General features: G+C 44.0%; 1 protein-coding gene across 14 annotated transcripts in view; it reads right to left on the bottom strand.

Moving 5' to 3' along the window:
• KALRN (kalirin RhoGEF kinase) overlaps positions 1 to 22,203 on the bottom strand; it is a 697,103-nt gene that overhangs the window by 30,817 nt on the left and 644,083 nt on the right. For all 14 annotated transcript variants that reach the window (XM_073009778.1, XM_073009779.1, XM_073009785.1 and 11 more), the window contains 4 exons: positions 19,448 to 19,571; positions 18,238 to 18,297; positions 2,048 to 2,075; positions 1,380 to 1,551 (listed from right to left, as the gene is read on the bottom strand). In XM_073009778.1, coding sequence (XP_072865879.1) covers positions 1,380 to 1,551; positions 2,048 to 2,075; positions 18,238 to 18,297; positions 19,448 to 19,571 — 384 coding nt within the window. The remainder of the gene's footprint in view (positions 1 to 1,379; positions 1,552 to 2,047; positions 2,076 to 18,237; positions 18,298 to 19,447; positions 19,572 to 22,203) is intronic.

Raw genomic sequence — 22,203 nt, 5'->3', positions numbered from 1 at the left:
TTACAGCATGGTTTGAAATATATAAAGTCATATGCAAGTTCTGGCTCATAGTATTATTAGTATTATTACCACTAGCAACTTTGTCCTAGAGTATTTTCAGTTTCACAAATCGATAATGAACAATGGAAAAAAAAAAAAAAGGAAAGACTCCAAAATAAACATATTTTAAGTATTTCAAATTCTAGATGTGGGATCCTTAAAATAATTAAGTGAATTTCTAAGGAAGGGTAAATTCCATCACCTAAATGATAACTTCCCCTTTCATCCCAATATAATATATATTCTTCCCCAAGGGAGAACTGCTCTAAAATACAGAAGTCACAGTCAGCTCTGCCCCTTCCCCAGGGTTATGATATCCCCTGGCGCTTTTCATGATCCTCACCAACCACTGCCTCTCACACTGGGCTTCTTGGACCCACTGATATTTTGTGATCTGGCCAGTTAGTCTCTGCTGGGAATACCAAGGAATGATGATGGTCTTCTTCTTTTTCACATACACGCAAATTAAGTCAAGGAATGACAGTTTCTTGATTCTAGGTGCTTCTTCCACTAATGTTTCTCAAGCATCTAGGGCTTGCTACTGCTTGTCCACTGTAAGCAATGGTACACAATCCAGTTCATAATTGGTAACAATAAATGCTGACAGAATGATTGGGAGGCAGTCAGCTAAGTTTTGTTAAATCGACTTTGTGTGCAGAAGCATGCTTGTGGCTTGATTTTCTATTGCACATTTTGGAATGAGTCGTTTCTTTTTCTAATAACATTGTTCTTAGGTAAGGAATTAAACATCTCACTGTTTCACAGTATCCTGAAGGGCACAAAAAATGTCAGGATGTCCAGATGTAAGGATTACATTTTTACTACAGGTCTGGAGCCTTTGCCACTTAATCAGAAGTCTAAATCTTCTGACTTAAGAGATTTACTTGGGGATCTGTAGGGAAAGATCATCTACCAGGGTGAATGTAAGGCAGTGACTGTAAAAGCTCTTCATAAGTATGGTGCGTGCTTGACCTGAGATATAAAGGTTTATGTTTTCCCTGTTTGTTGAATGTGGGTCCAGAGCACAGTCTTTACAAACCATTCTGTTGGTCCCAGGTATGTCGACGTGGTGCTGAGCACCGTGGGAAATGCGTGCTGGTGCTGCCGCAGGTGTGTCCATCAGGCTGCAGCGTGAGTGTCAAAGGCTGTGACTAACACTTGCAGCATTGAGTCTCCTCAGTCTCCCTCTAATCAAGGTCAAGTGTTTGCCCGAGAACAGGCCCCAGGGCAGCTATTCTCTTGCAGAGCCCAGTCGCCAGAGCAGAAGTTGCACCCCAGATTCAGCCTCTCAGTGCTGTGCTAAGGGGCTGCTGGTGCTGATGTTAGGGCAATCAGCTTACCAAGAGGAGACGGTGTATGTGGCTGAGCTGTTGTCAGTGTCAAGGATGTTCTGGTCTGGACCCTTCCAAGTGATGGTGGGCTTTGGCCGCCCACAGACTTTGCACTGCAGTACCACTGTGTCCCCAAGCAAGCAGGTGACATCCACCAAGGGCACAAGGAATTCTGGGGCCACTATGATCAAATCAACATATATTCACATCATTCAGAGCAAACTTAGAATAAAACAGCCACTTTTTTTTTTAACACACCATTCTCATTTCCCACCCGTGTCACATAATGATTCAAATAACCTTCAGCATAACACTGCAGAGTCATCTGGGTCTCTTCAAAAGTGTTTAAAAGTAATAACTATTTATTGTGAAAAAAAAGGAAATATAAACAGAAACAAAGAAAAGCTCCATAATGTCATAATCCAGAGATAATTACTGTGAGCATTCTGGTATATACCCTTTTGGGCTTTATATAAACAGACTTCTTATAAAAATTGGATCCCATTATACATATTGCAAGCTTTAGTCTTTTCATCTAATAGTTTATCATAAACCTCTTTCCTCATCCATTGATACAGAACTATATCACCATTGCTTACAGCCAGTGCTTTAATGCTGGATTAACTATAGTTTATTTAACCAATCTCCGTTTCCAATTGTAATGCTTTTTAACTCACCTTCTTGGATGAAATTTGGATTTAAGATCTGAAAAGCAAAAAGAAACAGAAAATTGCTTGAATCCTAAACTACTAAAAGAGAACAAGGGACTTCACCCTATTGAATAAAAACAAAGTACAATTTAGGGAGATGAGGCCTGGAGCCCAACTTCCCATTGTGTTGTGACTGTATTACTGTCACATTAGTAAAACCTCCCTTTAGCGACAATTGGCACTTGGTTTACTCCGTCTAATCCAGTTGCTCACATTCCTGCCTGGCAGCGTGCAGCTCCAGGCAGGTTTATTGTAACTTGGAGCTCTGCTAGCAGAGGTCTTTCTGTCCTCCCTGTTCTCAGTTGCTTTTCTTCCCTTCACAGGCAGAAAACCCACTCTCCTGGTCATTATGCACTCAAGCAATGCGGTGGCACTGATTCTTCCTAGCATCATAAACTCAAAAATAGAGAACCTGAGACCTATCAAACTGGAAGGGTCACTGAAATTCACTAACACAGTGGATTCCTTCCAAATGTCCTCCCTTTACCCTTCGCCCATCCCCAGGCAGGGGAAACGACTCTTCAGGCAGCCGAACGCAGAGTTCCTCTGGATGAAGGGGAGTAAGAGAAGCCCTGTCTATCTCTTCTTTCTCAAGCATGATCTCCTATAGCCCAGGCCTGCATGGGGCAACTTGAAGCCACTGACCCAATCATTCTAACCCTTTCTGCTTCATAGGTGAGAAAACGAATACTAAGTGACTAAGCTGACAATCTCTGGTCACAAGGCTGGTTCAAGGGAGGAACTGCTGGGGCTCTTGGTATATACCATGCTGCCTGCCTCAGGACACTTTGGAGAGTTCACAGTAGGAAAAACATTTTAGCCAACTAGCCATTCTGGAAAGCTACCTCTTCTTGAGAAGATGGTCACTTTCCCCCACATCTTTTGTATTGCCGCTAATCATGCAAGTCCAGATTGTACAGCCTGGCATTGTTTAAAAAAAAGCACGGACTTCAGAGACAGGCTGAGGCCACCTGTTTTGTTTAATGTGATTGTATGTTAATTACATAATAACTGATGCTTCACTATAATATGGGGATAAATAATATCTAGCGTAAAGTGTTATCACAAAGATTAAATGAAATCATGTATGTCAAGAGCTTAGCACAACGCCTGGCAAATGACATGTACTCAATACCTATTTAAAAAAGATGATCTCATTTTAATAATCTTCCTTCAGCTAAGCAGCCTGTTATTAAAGTGGCTTATCTTTAATAGTTTATTTGGCAAAATTCTTCTTTCCTTTATCATGAAGCCAGAAAACTCACATGCCTTACAAAATAGCCCAACTGCGGCCTTTGCACTTACTTCCCTGTATGTATGCATATCTTTGTGAACATGCATGGTTTCTGTGTGTCTTCCCCTATAGAGGAATCCATATAAACCCTTTGGAAGAAAGACATTTATATCCCTCTTTGCGTTCCCCTTTGCAAATCAAGTGCCCCCTTATACCACCCAGGTTTTGCACAAAGTAGGCTGCAGAAAATCCTTGTGATGCCAAAATCTGGGCTGAGTGCCCCATCTCTGGCCACTGCAGTGCCCTCTGCTAGTCTCAAAAGACCACTTACACCTCTGCTTAGCCTGTCTTTAAATCAGTGGTTCTCAACGCCTGACCTGGGCAGCCTTAAAAACACAAGAGGCTAATGCCTGGGCCTCATGCCTAGAGATTCTGTTTAATTGGTGTGAAGTGGGGCCTGGGCATTGGGATTTTTTTTAACTCTCTAAAGTGAATTAACATGCAGCCTTGTTTGATGAACCTGATGATAGTCCCCCTGTATCGCAGTGAACTGATCTTGGTAAACCAACTTCCTGCCCCGGAGGCTTTTCTGGGGAGGGGTAGGGGAGTGGATGAGAACATCTGGTAGAACCTACTGCATCTCCCACACCTAAAAGAGTCCTCTGTGTGAAAATGTTTCGAGGCATGGCATGGGGAACGATGTACAGGGTTGCTCCACTCAAACTATTAAATCAACCACGAGCAGCACTGCATCACCTGTAGGGGGCGCTAAAGAGGCCAAACATTTCTCTCCCCGGTTTGGATAAGGCGGGGAGAATGGCATCCCAGTCAGTCATTTGACAGTCAAAGAAAAGAAGGCTAGGAATATTTTCTAAATGTTAACAGTGGTTATCTCAGGGTGGTAGGTTTAAGGGTGGCTTTCTCCTCATTCAAAAAACATTAACTGAATTCATCTTCTACTCTAAGATCTGTGTACAGTTTTGTGGATAAAGAAATACTAAGACATAGGCTCTGCCCTTGGGATTTATAAAGCATCTTAATTTGGGGTGACTATTGCTTCCTTTCTTTTCTTATGTGGGTTTCCCAAATATTCTGCGTCAGCATGTTTCACTTTATTTTATTTTATTTTATTTTATTTTATTTTATTTTATTTATTTTTTTGAGACGGAGTTTCACTCTTTTTGCCCAGGCTAGAGTGCAATGGTGCGATCTCAACTCACTGCAACTTCTGCCTCCTGGGTGCAAGTGATTCTCCTGCCTCAGTCTCCTGAGTAGCTGGGATTACAGGCATGCACCACCATGCCCGGCTAATTCTGTATTTTTAATAGAGATGGGGTTTTGCCACATTGGTCAGGCTGGTCTCGAACTCCTGACCTCAGGTGATCCGCCTGCCTCGGCCCCCCAAAGTGCTGAGATTACAGGCATGATCCACCGTGCCCGGCTTCACATTCTTAAGAATTATTTTTGAAGGGAAAAAATGGCACAGTCAGACCTATTAGTCTATAAGCTCTTTAAAGACAGGAACCATTTGTCATTCACCTTTGTACCTCAGGGCCCTAGCCCAGGGTCTGTCACATAATGCGTATTTAATAAATGCTGGTGAATACATATTTGACCTTTGACTTCATTTCACACCTTCCAAGAACTTAGGTCTGGTTCATAAATAGAATCTCAGAATAGGACCAAGAGGACCAATGTTATTAGTCATACACTCAAAATACTTAGTTCTGGGCATATGACTAATAATACTTGACTAGAGCCTGTTGGGAAACACAGATGGATGCAAACTTTTAGAAAATGATTTAAAAATAACATAATCCATAGCTTCTGAGAAAGGACGTTCTTAGTAGCACGCTGCGCAGAAGAGTGTAAGCTTGGGGAGCAGACAGAGCATGTAGTATCCAGACTCAAGGCCAGACACTCTCTCTTGCCTTGGACAACGTTCTTAAGCAACTCCTGTCTCAGTTTTAGCTATACATTGGGGATAAAAATGCCCATCTGGAAGGGTTATTTGATGTAAGGACTCAATTTATTTGAGGAAGAGGTACTGAGTTGACCCTTGGTGAGGTGGTAGTGACCGGGCAGGGAGTAAGGCCGGCATGCTCTCTATCCTCAGTGGGCCAACAGTCTAGTGGGAAAGATGGAATTCAACAACATCTGCATTTGATGCAGTGTCTGACAGATGTTAATGACCAGCTTTCAACAAACATGGAACGTTACACTGTCCCCCATGCTGCCTGCCCCCACTCCATCAGAAGGACTCTAGGGTGGAAATGATTTGATAATACTGCTAACTTTGTTCAGTGGCCTGTGTTTCCCATCATGATGGGAATCCACAAGGAAGCAGGGCATGGAGTCCATGCCAGGGGTCTCACAGAGAAGAAAGCTGACAAAATGGAAGAGACAAGTAGCAGGCTTATATGCTATACAATTTTAAGTAGGGTTTCATAAACCTACAGTGTGGTACTTATAAAACCTACACTTTTATAAGAAAACGCCCCAAAGTGCTGCTTAAAGAACTTCTTGCCTTATTCTTTTTCATCACAGAACCCTAACCGTGCTAAGTATATTACTAAACAGACACACTGTTTAAAAAAGCAAATATTGTCTGGGTGCAGTGGCTCACACCTGTAATCCTAGCACTTTGGGAGGCTGAGGTGGGTGGATCACTTAAGGTCAAGAGTTCAAGACCAGCCTGATCAACATGGCGAAACCCCGTTTTGACTAAAAATACAAAAATTAGCCAGGTGTGGTGGCAGGTGTCTGTAATCTCAGCTACTAGGGAGACTGAGGCACAAGAATCGCTTGAACCTGGAAGGCAGAGGTTGCAGTGAGCCAAGATCATGCCACTGCGCTCCAGCCTGGGTGACAGAGTAAGATCCTCTCTCAAAATAAAATAAATACAATGCAAATATTGGCCAGGTGCAGTGGCTCATGCCTGTAATCCTAGAACTTTGAGAGGTCAAGGTGGGAGGACTGCTTGAGACCAGGAGTTCGAGACCAGCCTGAGCAACATGGTGTCACTACAAAAATTTTTTAAAATTAGCTGGGCATAGTCCTAGCTACTTTAGAGACTGAGGTGGGATGATCACTTGAAACCAGGAGGTTGAGGCTGCAGTGAGCCATGATTACACCACTGCACTCCAGTCTGGGCAACAGAGGGAAACCCTGTTCCAAAAAAAAAAAAAAAAAAAAAATCCTTTTTTGAGACAGCATCTCGTTCTGTCACCCAGACTGTAGTGCAGTGGCATGATCTCAGCTCACTGCAACCTCTGCCTCCTGGGTTCAAGTCATTCTCGTGCCTCAGACTCCTGAGTAGTTGGGATTACAGGCACATGCCACCATACCCGGCCAATTTTTTGTATTTTTAGTAGAGACGGGGTTTCACCATGTTGGCCAGGCTGGTCTCAAACTCCTGACCTCAAGTAATCCACCCGCCTTGGCCTCCCAGAGTGCTGGGATTACTGGTGTGAGCCACCGTGTCCAAACAAAAGCAAATATTCCTAATTTGAGGGTAGTCCTTAGCAGAGACATTGGAGAGAAAGATTGCCAATAAGTCTTAATTACAGGTTCTCCATCTGGAAGGGACTCATGAAAGTCTTTGGTCTTCATTCTTCTGCCTTTTGGCTGGCCCAGGTGAGGAGAGCCCACCTTGACAAAAGGTGTGGCTGATAATGGTAATAGCATCACTGATTTGGGTAGCATTATGTGGTTCCCATAAGCTACTCACAAACTCCTTCATGTGCTCCTCCAAAACCCTGGAGGAAGTGCAGAGCAAATGTTATTCATCACCATTTCCTAGGTGAGATAGGGAAGTGAACTGTTAAGATCACAGTGACTGAGAACTGGCTCCGAGAGCTCTTGAATTTTATTCCAGTGCTCATTCCATCACAGCATTCAGCAAAGTGGGAGGGTCTTGGGAAAAGCATTGTGAAACTTTGTCATTGACATCAAAGGCCTACCTGCTTGTCTTTGCTCTCCACCTCTCTCTCTCCTGTCTCTACTCAGTCCTCTACTTTAAAATCCTCCAGCAAGGACCAAGAGCCTGGGCAAGGTCCACACTAATGTTTTGTTTCTTACTTTGACCCTGGACTATGGCCATAGAAGATTCCTCCCTCATTTTTTCTCTTTCTACTTTGAAGCAAATCAGAGTACGAACTGGAGGAGGACACCCTTCTCACACAGTAGACTAATTACCGATGTATTTGTCTATGGCTCCCTGTGGACTGCAGGGCCCATGAGGACAAGGACCATATTCTTTTATTTATTATTACTTTTTATTTATATTCTTAAATTTTTTATTTTCTCTTTCTTTGAATTCTAATGGGTCATATTGTTCTGCTATTATTGCCTCCAAGCTTAGCATGATACCTGGCACATATGTGCTCTGTTGATATTTGTCAAATCAATGAAAAGTTAAAGTGGTAGGATCCTAATTTTGGGGAGGAGAACTGAGAAAATGTCCTGCCATGAACTTGCTTGGGAACCTAATGAGTCAGTCAATGTCGGAGATGTAGCCAATAGTGATCTTCCTCCTCTGCACTCTTCTAGGGGCTGGTACCTCTACGTCTCTGACCACGAGCTGCCATGTACCATAATGTCTTGCTGAACTGTATTTGCCCTACCAGACTTGTGAAGCTTTTGAAGGTAGTAACCCTTTCCCATGTTTTATGCACCATCAATCATAATTTTTTTCTTGCTGTGAGTCTTGCACGTAGCAGAAAAATTAATATTTGTTGAACGAAATTAACTGAGGTCACTCAATTAGTAGACTAGAAATTAGGCTTCCTGACCACCTTGTCTAGTGGTCATTGCTGGTGTGTGTAAGATCCTGATGGCTTTATAATAAGCTGCACATTTTTTTTGAAATATAATGTTTTCCTTCCTTAGAAACAAGTTGGAGTCAATGTAAAGTGATAGATGGGAAGGAGGAGAGAGTTGGAATCCAAAATAGTGGTCGTGGGCTGGGTATGGTTGCTCACACCTGTAATCCCAGCACTTTGGGAGGCTGAGGCAGGAGGATCACTTGAGCTTAGTTCAAGGCCAGCCTGGGCAACATAGTGAGACCTCATCTTTACTAAAAAATAAAAAACAAATGAGCTAGGTGTGGTGGTGCACAGCTCCTCGGGAAGCTGAGGTGGGAGGATTGCCTGAGCCCAGGAAGTTGAGGCTGCAGCAAGCCAGGAAAGCGCCACTGTACTCTGGGAAACAGAGTGAGACCCTGCCTCAAAAAAATAAAAAAAATAAAAAAAAGAGAAAACATTGATGAAATAGTGGTCGTGGAGGAAAGATGACATTATTCACATAAAATGTACATGTTCTCCCTCTGTGAAACGGCACAAGAGAATGCTGGGCCAAGTCCAGGAGGACAGGGCTGGTGTAGACACCGTGGGAAAGAACTATAGGTTCCTAAAGCTGGTTTTATTTGACCAGCAGAGGGCGGCAGGTGGCAGCGCTTCCTCCCAGGCGAGAGCAAGAACTACCACAATGTGATCCATCAGCAACTTAGTTTCCTCCTGGAGAGAAATCCAATAATTTTATTGTTTTTTCTTCAAAATGGCAGGGCAGTGAGGTAAGAGGAAAGAGTTACAGGTAATATCAACCAGCACTGAGTACCATAAGCTGAGCTTTGAGGAAATCTTGCATCTATTTTCCTTGTCAGCCAATGTCTGACTGACTCTAAGACTTAAGAGTGAGGGTGAAATTCTGTCTAGAAAATGAGTTGTTAACCGACTCCAGAAGAAAAAGACCTCCACTCCCATTTTTTCCAAATTCCTCATCACAGTCACAAAACATAGCTCAGAACTACGTACTAAGAACACTGAAGGAATAAAAACGGTCAAATAGACATAAACCAAATGCCCTAAACCCAACTGACAGCTGCCCAGAATATATTTCTATATTGTTTCCTTTTTCTATTCCTTTTACACTTGTTTCATGTGAACCTGTATTCAGAGTAGGCAGGAAAGGAATTTTAGATGATGAGATCTGGCAATAAAATAAAGATATAAGAAAAACAATTTTAAGAATTTAGGTACAATATTATGGTTTGAAGGTTTAACCCTTTGTGTTTTCAATCTGGCCAAACTGGACTCGAATTTCTAAATTTTTAGAAAATATTCCTACCTCTGCTTATTATTTATTTATTTATTTATTTATTTTTGAAAGGGTCTCACGCTGTTGCTCATGCATGATTACCATTCACTGCAGTTGCAAATTCCTAGGCTCAAGTGATCCCCCTGCCTCAGACTCCCTGAGGAGCTGGGACTACAGGTGCACACAGCCACACCTAACAAATTTTTTTGTATTCTTTGTAGAGATGGGGTCTCGCCATGTTGCCCAGCTGGTCTTGAACTCTGGACCTCAAGTAATCCTCCCACCTGTGGCCTCCCAATGCGCTGGGATTACAGGTGTGAGCCACCACACACGGCCTCCTCTGCTCTTTTCTAAATGAGCATAAGACAAGCTGTAATTTTAAAAAAATGTAAATGCAACATAATCTCAAACAGCGATAGACTTGTCTCTTTCAACTCGTTCCTTACTCCTCAAGTATTTTCATTATCATTCAGTTCTAAGCGTTTTTCTTCAACTATGATTTTTTCCTTTACCCAGTTGTAATGAGTATGTTTTTACATTTCCAAACACGTGAGATTTTTTAAAATATCCTTTTGTTGCTGATTTCTAACTTAATTGCTTTGTGCCTGGAGAACTTGGTCTGTATGATATCGATTCCCTGGTTTTTGCTGAGGTTTGCTTTATAAGTAGCACGCATGGTCAATTTTTATAAAAAAGTTCCATGTTTTTCCAAAAAAAGTATAATCATTAATTTTGGGGTACAGGTCTTGATATGTGTCCATGTGTCAAGTACATTGATTTATGAATATTTCTAGTCCAAATATCTCCCCTTTACCCCTCAATATTTTGGTTAGAGAACATTTAGTGTGCCCTCAAAAATAAAAAGGATGAAAATATGGCTTTTAATAGAATAATGAAAGCATCTATCACCCATCTCACAGGATAGTTGGTTGCAAAGGACCAAAATGGGGGTGCATTGCTGTGTATGCACTGATCTCCAGGTGCTCTTGGCAGCCTAGGAGTCAGTTAGGAAGGGACTGGAGGTCGGGGGCCAAGGAGGACGCAGCGGTGGAGTTACAACTTCTTCTTTATAAATCACATTTCCAACCTACAGCCATGACCTTGATTTGGACAATGTCTTTATGTCTGAGTGTTTTGGAGTCTCCTCCCTTAATGATTTGGCCCTGATTATGCCCCAATCCCCTAAACTTCTCAGAGTCTTTGGAGCTATGTAACAGATTAACATTTGTTCTGAGGACCTGGTGCCATGGCTCATGCCTATAATCCCAGCACTTTGGGAAGCTGAGGCAGGAGGATCACTGGAGGCCAGGAGTTCGAGACCAGCCTGGACAACATAAGGAGAACCCACCTCTAAACAAAATTTAAAAATTAGTTGGCCATGGTGGTGCATGCCTGTAGTCTCAGGTACTCAGGAGGCTGCGGGTGGGAGGGTCACTTGAGGCTGCAGTGAGCCGAGATGGCGCCACTGCACTCCAGCCTGGGCGACAGAGCGAGACTCCGTCTCAAAAAAAAAATAAAAAAATAAAAATAAATTAAAAAAAAAAAAAAAAAAGAAAAAAAAAAAAATCCCACCAGCGTTTGCATAGGTGCTGGTTACCCTCCCAAAGCACAGGATGAATCATATGGACTACTTAAAACCTACTACTGTTCCTTGCAGTCCATGGATCAAGTCCTGGCTTCCTAGCAGGTCCTTCTACGCCTTTGCTGTCTGTCTGGTCTCAACCCATCTGCCAGGCTTTATTTCCTACAGCTCTTCCTACATAACTAACTCCAGGTACCAAGACCATATACCTGCTCGGCATGTGCTAGGTACTCCCCACCTCAGGGCTTTTGTTCATGCTCTCTCCTCACCCTCTGCCTTCTCTAAGACTGCCCACATCCTATTAGTTTATCCAACCCACACAGCCTCCCAGTGAATCAATGACCACACTCATAGGCTCCCTGGGAGACAGGCTACCTAAGAATACACAGCCTTGGGAAAGTCACTTAACCTCACCGTGCTCCAGTTTTCTCATCTATAAAGTGGGAATAATGCAAATAGTACCTATGTGATGATGTTGTTGGGAGCTCAACACAGAGCCAGTTACACAGGAAAGTCTGCTAAGTAGTAGCTACTATTATTGTGAGCCCAGTGCCTGAGTGGGTGCATAAATATCCACAGAATGAATAAATGGCTCCAGGCAGGATTAATCAGTCCCTCGCCATGACTGTTAGAGCAGGTTTTAAGGTTTGCTATGTAATATGGGCATTTAATTATACCTGCCTCCTTATTATGCTTCTTAAGCATGGGAATCAATCTTACATTGTTCTTTAGCCCTCCATAATAATCATTGCAATGCCTTGTGTTAATCAAATTGTGTGAAATTGAACTGACTAGGAACTCACATTGAGTGAACTTTGACAGCATGGGGGTGGGTTTGGGGGGTGATGGTCTTTGCTTCTTCAATAGCAGGCTCTGAGAGGAACTTCTGGGTCAATGGTACCTTGTAATCTCATTAGTGTACAACATAAATGAAACGGGCTGGGCCCCCAGTCTAGGGTGAGGGTGCCATGGAACATGCATGACAGGGCATGCTGAGTGACTGTGTTGGTCTGAGAAACCAGTTCAGACATTTCCAACTCATGTAATTGAACTTCCTTTCTTGGTTGCTCTGGCTGGGCTCTTGAGTCATTGAGAAAGGGCATGGGCGAGGCCAAGTAATTATCCCGATAGTCAACAGATTTGAAAAGTTATTGAAGAAATTCTCCTCCTAAAACAGATGTGCAATGAAAGAGGGCCTGAGTGTGACCCTTGCTAAGAAAGTACTTAAGCCATAGAGAGTAGATGTCCTCTATAGCACATGCTAAGTTTGGTCTCTCAAAGCACCACCATCAAGACCTGCTCTTTTTATTAGCTGCATGACCTTGACCTCCCTGAGCCTGTTTCCCCCAGGAGGGTGAGAAACTCCACCCCGCTTACTTCACAGGGTAGTTGCAAGGAACAAAAAGCCTACTAGATGTGAATCTGCTGTGGATGATCTTCTCATAATTCTCCCAGGAGAGGGAAGCAGCCCCTAAGCTCAGCTCCCTTCTCTTGGTGGCGGAATATAAATCAGTCTGCATGGAGAGTCAGAACAAAGCCAGGCAGGAAGTCTTCAAGCCACACCCTTCAGATACATTACAAAGAAAATATTTTGTAAAAATAAAATGACAGGAATGCAATGCTTCACTTTCTTTTCATCCAAAGGGTTCTTTTCATGAAAAAATTCTTTTTATAAAATGCAGAAGCAGGCGTCGGTGGACACACTGGGGATGCCAGGAGGTCGGCCACCTGGCTGGGGGTGTAAAAGTTTCCTTCAGTCTGTCTGGCCAGGTTATTTTGAAGCTCTAGGATAAGGAGGCCAGAGTAGCTGGTGTGGTAGTTGGGGGGAAGGAGGTGCGGGGAGCAGCCTGGCTCTTCAGATCTGAGGACATGAAAGGTAGGCCAGGGAACTGTGGGTTCAGGGGAGGAAAAAACGGCCTGCTGTGGCCGCTCAAACTTCCCAGAGCCAGGAGTGGACACTCCAGTTGAGTCTCAGGAGGAAATCTGCCCAGGCCATTCGTGCCACACCCCCTGAAAAGTGAATTTCTGGCCAAGGCACAGAATCTTCCATGTCCTCTTCTGCCGGGATCTCAATGTTTTCAAAGTCGGAAGTGCTGGAGAGCAAAGTCCTTTGTTAGCACACCTTAGATTTCCATGGTGCTCAAAGGGTTACACATCACTGTATAAACACCTGTACACTTGGAGCTGTGCAACTTTCCAGAGGAACTTGGGGCTCAGAAAGGCTAACTGGCCCGCAGTCACATAGCTGGCGGTATCCAAACTAGAATCCAGGTTTTTGACTCCTGTTCCAGTTTTCCATGTGATACTGCCTTTGTGGTTTTTGTTTAAATTACACTTCAGCCTTGGAAAGTCAAGATGGGCAGAAATGATATTCCTTTTTATTGAGCCGGAAAATGGAATAACACACTTATACACAAAAATTGGCACTAGGAGTTAGGTCTTCTCGTCTGCCAGGATCTGTGTTTTAGATTAAAACCAACCTGGAGATGGGACACCAAGTTGCTGCAGGATGGTGTAGGTGGGGGAATAGCAACCAGAAAAACCAGAAGCTGCCTCAGAAACTAGAGCACCTCCCAGTTTTCAAACAGAAAAGGACAAGTTCCTGTGGCTGTGTTAAAGGTGAAGGGGCTGCAGGGATGGAAAGGAATAGGGAGTTTAGTGAGTCCACTAAAGAATTTCTGTTGGCGATGATGAAAACATTCTGGAAATGGATAGTGGTGATGGTGGTACAACATTGTGAAGGGACTTAATGCCATTGAATCGCACATTCAAAAATGGTTAAAATGGTAAATTTTTATGTATATTTCACTACAAAAAATAAAAATAAAAAATAAATGAAGAGGTTAACTAAATGTTTCCAAGGTTCTGTTGCTTCTAAAAGTGTGATTCTTACTCCAATGGGAAATTTCCTCCAAAATCAGCTTCACCTTCCCAAGTGCTTTCTCTCTCTCATCTTTCAGAGCCCTGTCCCAGAAGATCCCAACACTGTTTTTAACCCCTAAGCTAAATATCTGGTGGCTGGTATATGACTGAGGATAACGTTTGCACTTAGTCTGTGTTGTGGATGAGGTCAGTGGCACGTTGAATGGCTGGGGCAGAGGCAGAGTCTTTTTGGAATGATGACAACCTCTTACTCTGATGAACTGACTTTCTCTGCTACAAGAGGTATTGAGTTTTGTTTTGTTTTAGTTAAAACGCATGTAATTACTTGAGCTTGGTGTAAAACCTGGGCTGAGAATCCTTATCCTTGAAGGCCCTAGTCAGGGAGGCTAGTTCAGGACTTTCAATCCCATCCTGTGATGTAGGCAGGTGGCAATGCTGGGGCTAGGGAGCAGGTGCAAAAACACAAGCGAGCATTGACACAGTTCTCAGACAACTTTTCAGAGGTGGAAACCTGCCTTGACTGGGTCCTAAGAAAAATCTAGTATAGGCCAGATGCTGACCCTGAACATGCGAGCCTGGCTCCAGCCTGGGGTGTCAGTGCAGACACCGGGGTAGAGACAGGACTGAAAAAGGTGATGGTTGGGCATGTGGTTCTCAGCCCTGCAAAAGGCACTCGGCAGTATAACCTTACTGGAAAAAAATGAGTTACTATTAACCTGTTCCTAAGGCATCCTTGTGTTTGGTTTTCAGCTTGGTTTGACTCTTCTTCCATGTAGAAACATCTCTTTCATGTGTGATGCCCCCCTTTCACCCCCACCCCAAAGTTTAATCAGTGCAAGGTAAATAAGTAAGCTGAACTATGGATGATACTTGTCATCTTTAGAACAGTTCTCCATGAGGTATGGTCACAGATCAGCAGGAGACTTGGCTGCAGAAGACTTGGCCACGAGGGGATGGCACAGACCTAGAGCCAATCTTGCAGTGGCGCTGTGTGGCGTGTACTTCTGGGAGTGGGGGGTTGTACTTGAAAACATTCACAAGTAGGGGAAGGAAAAGGATGTAAACATTAGAGCAGAATTACCTCCCTTTACCTAATTGGGTGTTCTTGGAAAGCTTTGTAAATCTGATTCCTAGGATTCAAGGTGCTTCATTTTCCTCTTAATTAGCTTTCAAGGATGTGCCTGTATATCTCCCCAAAACACCATGGTGGGACAAATGCCAGCCTGAAGGTAGCAAGCAGCCAGTGTTTAAGTAAAGACCCCAGGAAACTGCCCTTAAAGGAACCGTTCGGTCCACTCATTGAGAAAAATGTTTTGGTGACGTCATTCCCATGCAGGCAGGAGATGAGAGCCTATGTACTGCTAGGTCTAGGATCAACAGGCTGGCCTCAGGTTAAAGGGAATCAGTCAGCAGGCTGGGATTTACCATCTGGAGATCTAGCATGGAGTGAACACACAGGGTGCATGCTCCCATTATGTCAGCTGGGGTTCCAGGAACAGAGGCACCCTCAGTACAGGGTTCAGCTCACTAAGAGTAACAGACACACTCCCAGAGAGACAACGCCCATTACAGCATCAAGCTCAGAAGACAAGGGTGAGGTTGGGGGCCAGGTTGGGTCTGGGAATGATGCCCCAAATGGCCACTTTAATAGTGAGAGGCCGTCAAGAGGTGGCCTGCCCACCTATATTTCAATTTGGATCTTTAACGTAGCCTCTTTCTTCAGTATGCACTCCTCATCATTTTCTTCTGCAGTGTACACTGCAATCAGGTTCTACTTACATATGCCTTGATAAAATTCTCAACTCATGTTGAACAGGTTGACTTTCTATATCTTATTTCTGAAAATACCAAACTAGCAGTGCCAAGATGCCTGCCTTCCCTCTGGACTTGCTCATGTGCTCAAAGTTAATTTGAAGCTGGCAACACATTCAGAGAATGACTGAAGTTTAGGCCAGGTGCATTGGCTCACGCCTGTAATCCCAGCACTTTGGGAGGCCAAGGCAGGCGGATCACTTGAGGTCAGGAGTTCAATACAAGCCTGGGCAATGTGGTGAAGCCCTGTCTCTACCAAAAATACAAAAATTAGCCAGGCGTGGTGGCGTGCACTTGTGGTCCCAGGTACTCAGGGGGCTGAGGTGGGAAGATCCCTTGAGCCAGGGAAGTGGAGGTTGCAGTGAGCCAAGGTCATACCACTGCACTCCAGCCTGGGTGACAGAGACTCCACATCAAAAAAAAAAAAAAGAATCACTGAAATTTAGAAGGATGTATATGGAATATATAAAGGCTACATACACACATACTGGGGATATTGCAGCTTCCAACAACATGCCTCCTTGAGGTTCCAGTCACTTGAAAGTTTGTGCCTAAAGGAAACTTTGTGCCTCAACTACTGTATTTGAAAACTTTTCAGACATACATCAGCACAATTTTTGGTTTTCCTCTGTTCAGCATGAATATTCTAATGTCTTTGCTCATGCACTCCATAGCATCTCCTGAGGACCCATCTCACTCAGCCCATGCAAAGGACTAAAAGCCTTAGATGAATAAGAACCTTTAAAATGTGTTCAATTAGCAAAGCAGAGTTAAGATGTGTATATGCACACACATGCTTTTTATCTAAGTGCAGAATGGGGCATTCGATGACCTCAGTTAATTTTCTTAATGTGTGCTGCTCCCCTGGTCCCACATCCCTCTATGCCCATTTCTTCCTACAGAGTGGAAACACCACTCTTTTCTCCCAGTCCACAAGAACTGGACAAGGTCCTAAATTCTTTCCTGGAACACAGATACCTGGCTTTTCCCCTGCCTCTGTCTGGCCTTCCTCCACTTGCAACTGACATTTACAATACATGCTGGCAACACTTAGGTCTGGGGATACAGGTGCCATCTAGTATCTACAAGCTGACAGGTGTGAACTCCAGGAGAGCTGGTGCCTATCCTATGAAATGCAAGGAAAACAGAGCCTGAAATTTCCCCTGGCTTCCTTGTTCTCTAAGATACATTTAGGCTACAAATGCCATCTCCACTTTCTCCCACAGCGGGGTATGTATTGAGCCACACCTACCAGATTTAGCTCTGTGGCAATACCCACATCCATAGGGGACTACTCTATCCTGGCAGAACTCCCACTGTCAGCCGCTTGCCTCGGGCCTGATTCAACTCAGTTGACTCCTTCTGCAGCTGACTTACTGGCTCTTAGGCCTCATGGTCTCTCTTGGGTTTTGTGGTGGCTGAAACAACATGGTGCTGGACTTCTTTGGGATTAGGTTAAATTAGAATAAGAATAAAAGTCTATCTAATTAAGTGAAATGTTTGGGACTATACAAATTTTTTTTTTAAATGTTGTCTATTTTGTACTTAGAAATCTCTAAACTTATATCCATTACTGGAGATGGAGGCACAGATTTGGAGAAAAACATTACAATTTACTCTGAATGATAAAATGGCAAGGAAAGTCAGCTCCATGTTTGCCCTCATTGTCCAGGGTTTGTAAATTTGTCATGGTTGCCACTCAGTGGCAAGCCACATAAGAGTCATGTTTCTATAACCCAACAGACTGGGAGTTGCAAGTGGAATGGATGTTCTTGTTGATACAGGCGTTGGTTCCACTCCCACATCCCTGTAAACCTGGAGTGCGAGAAACGTCCCCTGGGCAGGGTTTCCATCTCACCATCTCTGGAGAGGCCTCTGCCGTGGCTCCAGGAGACAGGTCCTCCCCAGGGCTTTTCCTTCACACGGTGGGCAGAGCCACTGCTCACGGGCCCAGCACTGGGCTGAAGTGTGCTCTGAAGTTGCTACAATTATACCTCATTTGCTATCAGTCAGCTCTACATAGCAACCAGGTGCCATACTTCACCCATTATTTTTCTGGAACACTGAGTGGGGAATAGAACCCAGTAGAAGAACAAGATGGAGAGGATAAAGGGCTAAAGAAAAAGAAGAAGCGGAGAAGGGGGAAACAAAAGAGGGAGAAACTAAACCCAAAATGAGTCCTTGTCATTTAGCGGGGACTCATCCACTCTTTATAGTGCTGTTTTCCATGAAAAAATGTGTTCTAAGTTTCAAATAATGAAATTGGATATTTTCTACATAAAGTCAAACCTGCCAAAGGAGAAAATACTTAGCAAGCGTCAAGAGAACAAGTTTTTGTTTTTTTAAAAAAATCTAGGTAGCGTTTTCTACCCACACTGAACTGAATTATGTTTTTGTTTGTTTCTTTTTTAGCTGGGATGGGATACCCAGAGATGCCCCAACATCACAATTTATCTCTGAATGGCTGATCATTTTAGCAAGGTCACTGTCACAGAACACATCAAAAAAGGCAATCATTGTAGGAAATAGGACAACAATAGCTGCTTCTACCTCCATGCTAGTATTAGGGTCAAGATCATCACACTCTGATTCCTCGGAACTGTTCGTCTCCTTGATTGGCAGCATGAGGAAGGGGGAAGAAAGAGAACACAGTTAGAACACAAGTAGCTTTTGCCAGAGAGAGAGGAGAACTTCAGAGAAGCATGGGCGATGGGATCTCGGGCAGAGAAAAAACCAGGTATTTTTAAGGTGGGGAGTGAGAATCACCAGGGGCAGCAGCATGCTCTTTTCAGGGAGAGGAGGCTGGGGTTGTGTACAACTGCTTATCTCATGGGAAACAGCAATGGAAACAAAATGAAGCATGAGTGTTGTCGAATTTAAACTGTTGTCTTCTGTGAGGCTGGACTTCCCAGATGAGAGTGAAGGAGAGCATACGATTTCTTTTCCCCAAGAAGGAAGTTAGACTGGGTTTTAGTTGTTCTTACTTTGCTAAGGAAGGGAAACAAAGTTCCAGGCAGATGTTCACACATTAAGGCACAATTAGTGCTATAATAATCAGTGTCTAGTTTCCATTGTCCAGAGGCAGATCTTTCCAGAGGGTTCAATTTAAAGAAAGCAGATGAAATTGTTTCAAGACAGGGCTAAATAAGAGTCTGCCAGGCTTAGAATTCATGAGTTCAAAGCAGTAGATGGATTATTATAAAGAAATAATTTGAACTTCACCAATGTGCCCCCCTACTGTGTCCATGCATAAGGAAAGGCAAGTAAAATGGCCTGAAGTTGATGTTGTCTGAACTCTGGGGAAAAGAAATGAAACTTTACTAAGGACACAATGGCCCTTAAATTCCAAACCTCAGCCTTCACAGGGCTGGGGGTTTGGAAGGCATCCCTAATTGCTTAAACCTGTGTGTATTCTCAAACCTAGGGTACCAAATGGCAGCTTTGAGAAATTTAATATGAATCAAGCATCTCGCATTTTTAAGAGAATAGTGCTGCCGATAATTTTGCTGTAAAACATCTGCACAGTATAAAGAGAAAGGTATAAAAGAAAAAAAAAGGTACTTACTTGAATTGAAGTTGCCAGGAGAAATAAAAGATAAAAAATAAATTGATCTTGCATGCAAAATCCTGCTAAACTACTTCCCCTCTGGTCCCCATATTGGAAAAAAAAAATAACCCATCCACCCAATTGGCTTGTGAGAATGCTGCAGGGTGGGAGTGGATGACAGGTGGGGACGCAGCTCCGGAATACCTTACTCACTTTAACAGAGACTTTGTTGCCCAGAATATCCTTGGGTTTACGAGACCCTGTGGCTTCATTTTTACCCGTGTTCTCCACTTCCGCCCGCTTTCTCATGCGTAGAGTATGCCATGAACATGACTTCCTGTTGTACCAAAAAATGCACCAATCAAAATGGCAGGTCAGGGACAGTGAGGTGGTGGGCGGGCTCACCACCCTTGGGTGAGTCAGCAGGTGAGGTGCTCCATCAAGCCCGGGCTTCAGAGGCCCCAAACCTGCACACCAGCTCCAATGGTGGCTGGCAGCTGACCTCACCTCCAACTGGAAGTGAGCGAGGATGAACTCTGACCTCCCCTGGTAGATGTGCAAGGTTGACTGCAGCATTTGAAGAAAATATGAATCCTAGGTGACTAAACTCTAACAAGGGAGTTTGTATACCATACCCGTGATGCCTCACAGGACCGAGGAATTCCTCTTGTGAAGGGCATGGTGGATAGGTGAGAAAGGGGGTGAGGAGTAGAATAGGAAAGACAAGGGAAGTATATTCTAGAATGTATATGCTACTGACACTTTCCCAGGACCAGACAGAAAGACCCAAAAGGATGATGTTGAGAGTTCTACCTCACGATTTGTATTTGGGCAGGGCCACTCCCAAATAATGTTGATCAGACAGGATTTTCTGGGGCAGGCATTTGCTTAATAAACAGTGGAGCATCGCTCATTTATCTGGATATTTTAGGGCAAAGAGTTTCTCGGTCTCTATTCTCCATATCACTCAGTGTTTGTGAATACATGGCTTTGTCGGCTTTGTCAGCCTCTAGAGGTCCTAGAGCTTCCCTGTTAGGATAAGACCTAATGTGTACCCCCAGGGAGGTGAGAGCAGCAATGGCTTTTCAATAGGCCTTTCATCCTAACTTCTTTCTTCCCACAAAGGGTCCTGGGAGCAACTTCTTCACAGACCTCTGAAGACAAGCTCAGAGTAGAGCCCTTACATTCTATAAATATCAGATCTCAAAGACAGAGATACCAAAAGCCAAGTCACAAACAGTGTCAGTGACCCTGAGCAGGCATCATCAGTTTCAGGTGAGGTCACAGAGCTTGAAAGAAGTTCTAATTGTTGTCTGGAATAAGTGAGACGTGGCTTCCCTTCAGTATCTCCTTGTCAAAGGTGGGCCTATGCAGACAGGGCTCCATGAGATGAGCCTCCATTATGGGAGAGAGGCAGAGGAGATTTAGGAAGAAGGAAGCTGCTGGAAAATACAGAGCATCTCCTCCAAAATGCTCCACATACATCAGGATTTTAAGGATACGTTGAGGAAGGTGCTCCAAAAATATTTATCCCCTAACACACAGGTTCGACCTTCTGAGCAGGAAAAAGCAATTGCAGTAATATCCTTGAATCTTGTGGGAAAGTGGGCTCCTTCAAAAACCCAGACCTTCTCCTGTATCTCCTAACTAGTCAGGCTCTCTACTGTCCCCTGCATACCAGCACCTTGCTCCAACTGTTGAATCTGAGTAAGAACCAGCCAAGCAATCTTAGATGGCATCAGCCTGTTAACTTCAGACTTTGATAACTTTACTCCAAAATCCATGTCCCTGGCTCCTTCTGAGAACAACTTGAGTCAGGGAGATCCCTGCTGAAAGGACTCCCAGGGCAGGCAGCACATTGTGTATGTGCGTGTCCATGTAGGCGCGTGTTTCTACATTTATTAAACTCTGGGTTATTTAAAATGCTTGGTGAAAAACTAGAAATATGAGCAATAACATTTCATGTTTGGAAGGAAGACTCAGAGTAGTATAAATGGCAGGACAGGCTTGGTTTCATATTCTTCTTCCCAGAAGAACTCGTCATCATGGTTTGGGGAGCTTCCATCTCTTGGTTGCAAGCCCGGGGACTGATGTGGACACAGGGTTTCAGTGACGTTTGTCCTGTAGGCATCACAATGAATTCTGACCCCTGTGGTTATGGCAGGCCTTGGGGAGGGTGTGCTGAGTGTCCTCCACTGGTAAATACTGACAACCTCTTTCAGTCCACTGCTCCCCTCCACACACACCCCCAACCCTTGTGCAAGAGCGACTGACAAGAAATCAAAATGACCCATATGTATTTCAATCTGCTCTCTTTTGCTCGGTCTGACATCCTTTTACCTTCCCTCCCATGGGAGGTACGGATAAGTGGCCAACAGAACCAAAGGTAGGGAGGAAGAAGTGTTTAGTACCTGGATATTTAGAGGATAAATCATTAAGAGTTAGCTCTGCAAGTCCCCTGATTAACAAAAACTTCAGTGCTTCGAGGGCCTTTATCCCAAGGCTTCCTAAAAGGCACCCAAAACAAGTGTACTTAGGATAAAATGCTTGGGGGCTACTGTGCCTGAGGGGCCACTGTGGATTTTTGGCTGGGCCTGTGGTTACCTAGTGAGGCCAGGGGGATGTCAGTAGCTGCTATCCCTTGCCCTGGAGAGAGGGCCAAAGCAGTGCAGTTCTGCTGGTGCCACTGCTCAGATAGCTCGTGGGAGCCCCCTACACCATGGTCTTCCATGGATCACTATGAAGCATGGAAAGCAGCGGGGAATGCCAGCCGAACACTGCCTTCTATTCTGGTCATTCATTGACATCAGCACTTCAGGGCTGCCCAGTTGCAGGGAACCAGTCGGACAGCATCGAATCTGTACCTTCCCTCATCTCAGAGGTTAGGGAAAATCAACAGGGGCTGTTTAGGAGGGAAGGCCAGGGTCAGAACTTTAGCAACAAAAGTACTTTTTGTGTAGGAAAAAAAA

The sequence above is a fragment of the Chlorocebus sabaeus genome, chromosome 22 (assembly GCF_047675955.1).
Source record: "Chlorocebus sabaeus isolate Y175 chromosome 22, mChlSab1.0.hap1, whole genome shotgun sequence".
Taxonomy (NCBI): domain Eukaryota; kingdom Metazoa; phylum Chordata; class Mammalia; order Primates; family Cercopithecidae; genus Chlorocebus; species Chlorocebus sabaeus.
This window is presented reverse-complemented; position numbering and strand designations above follow the sequence as displayed.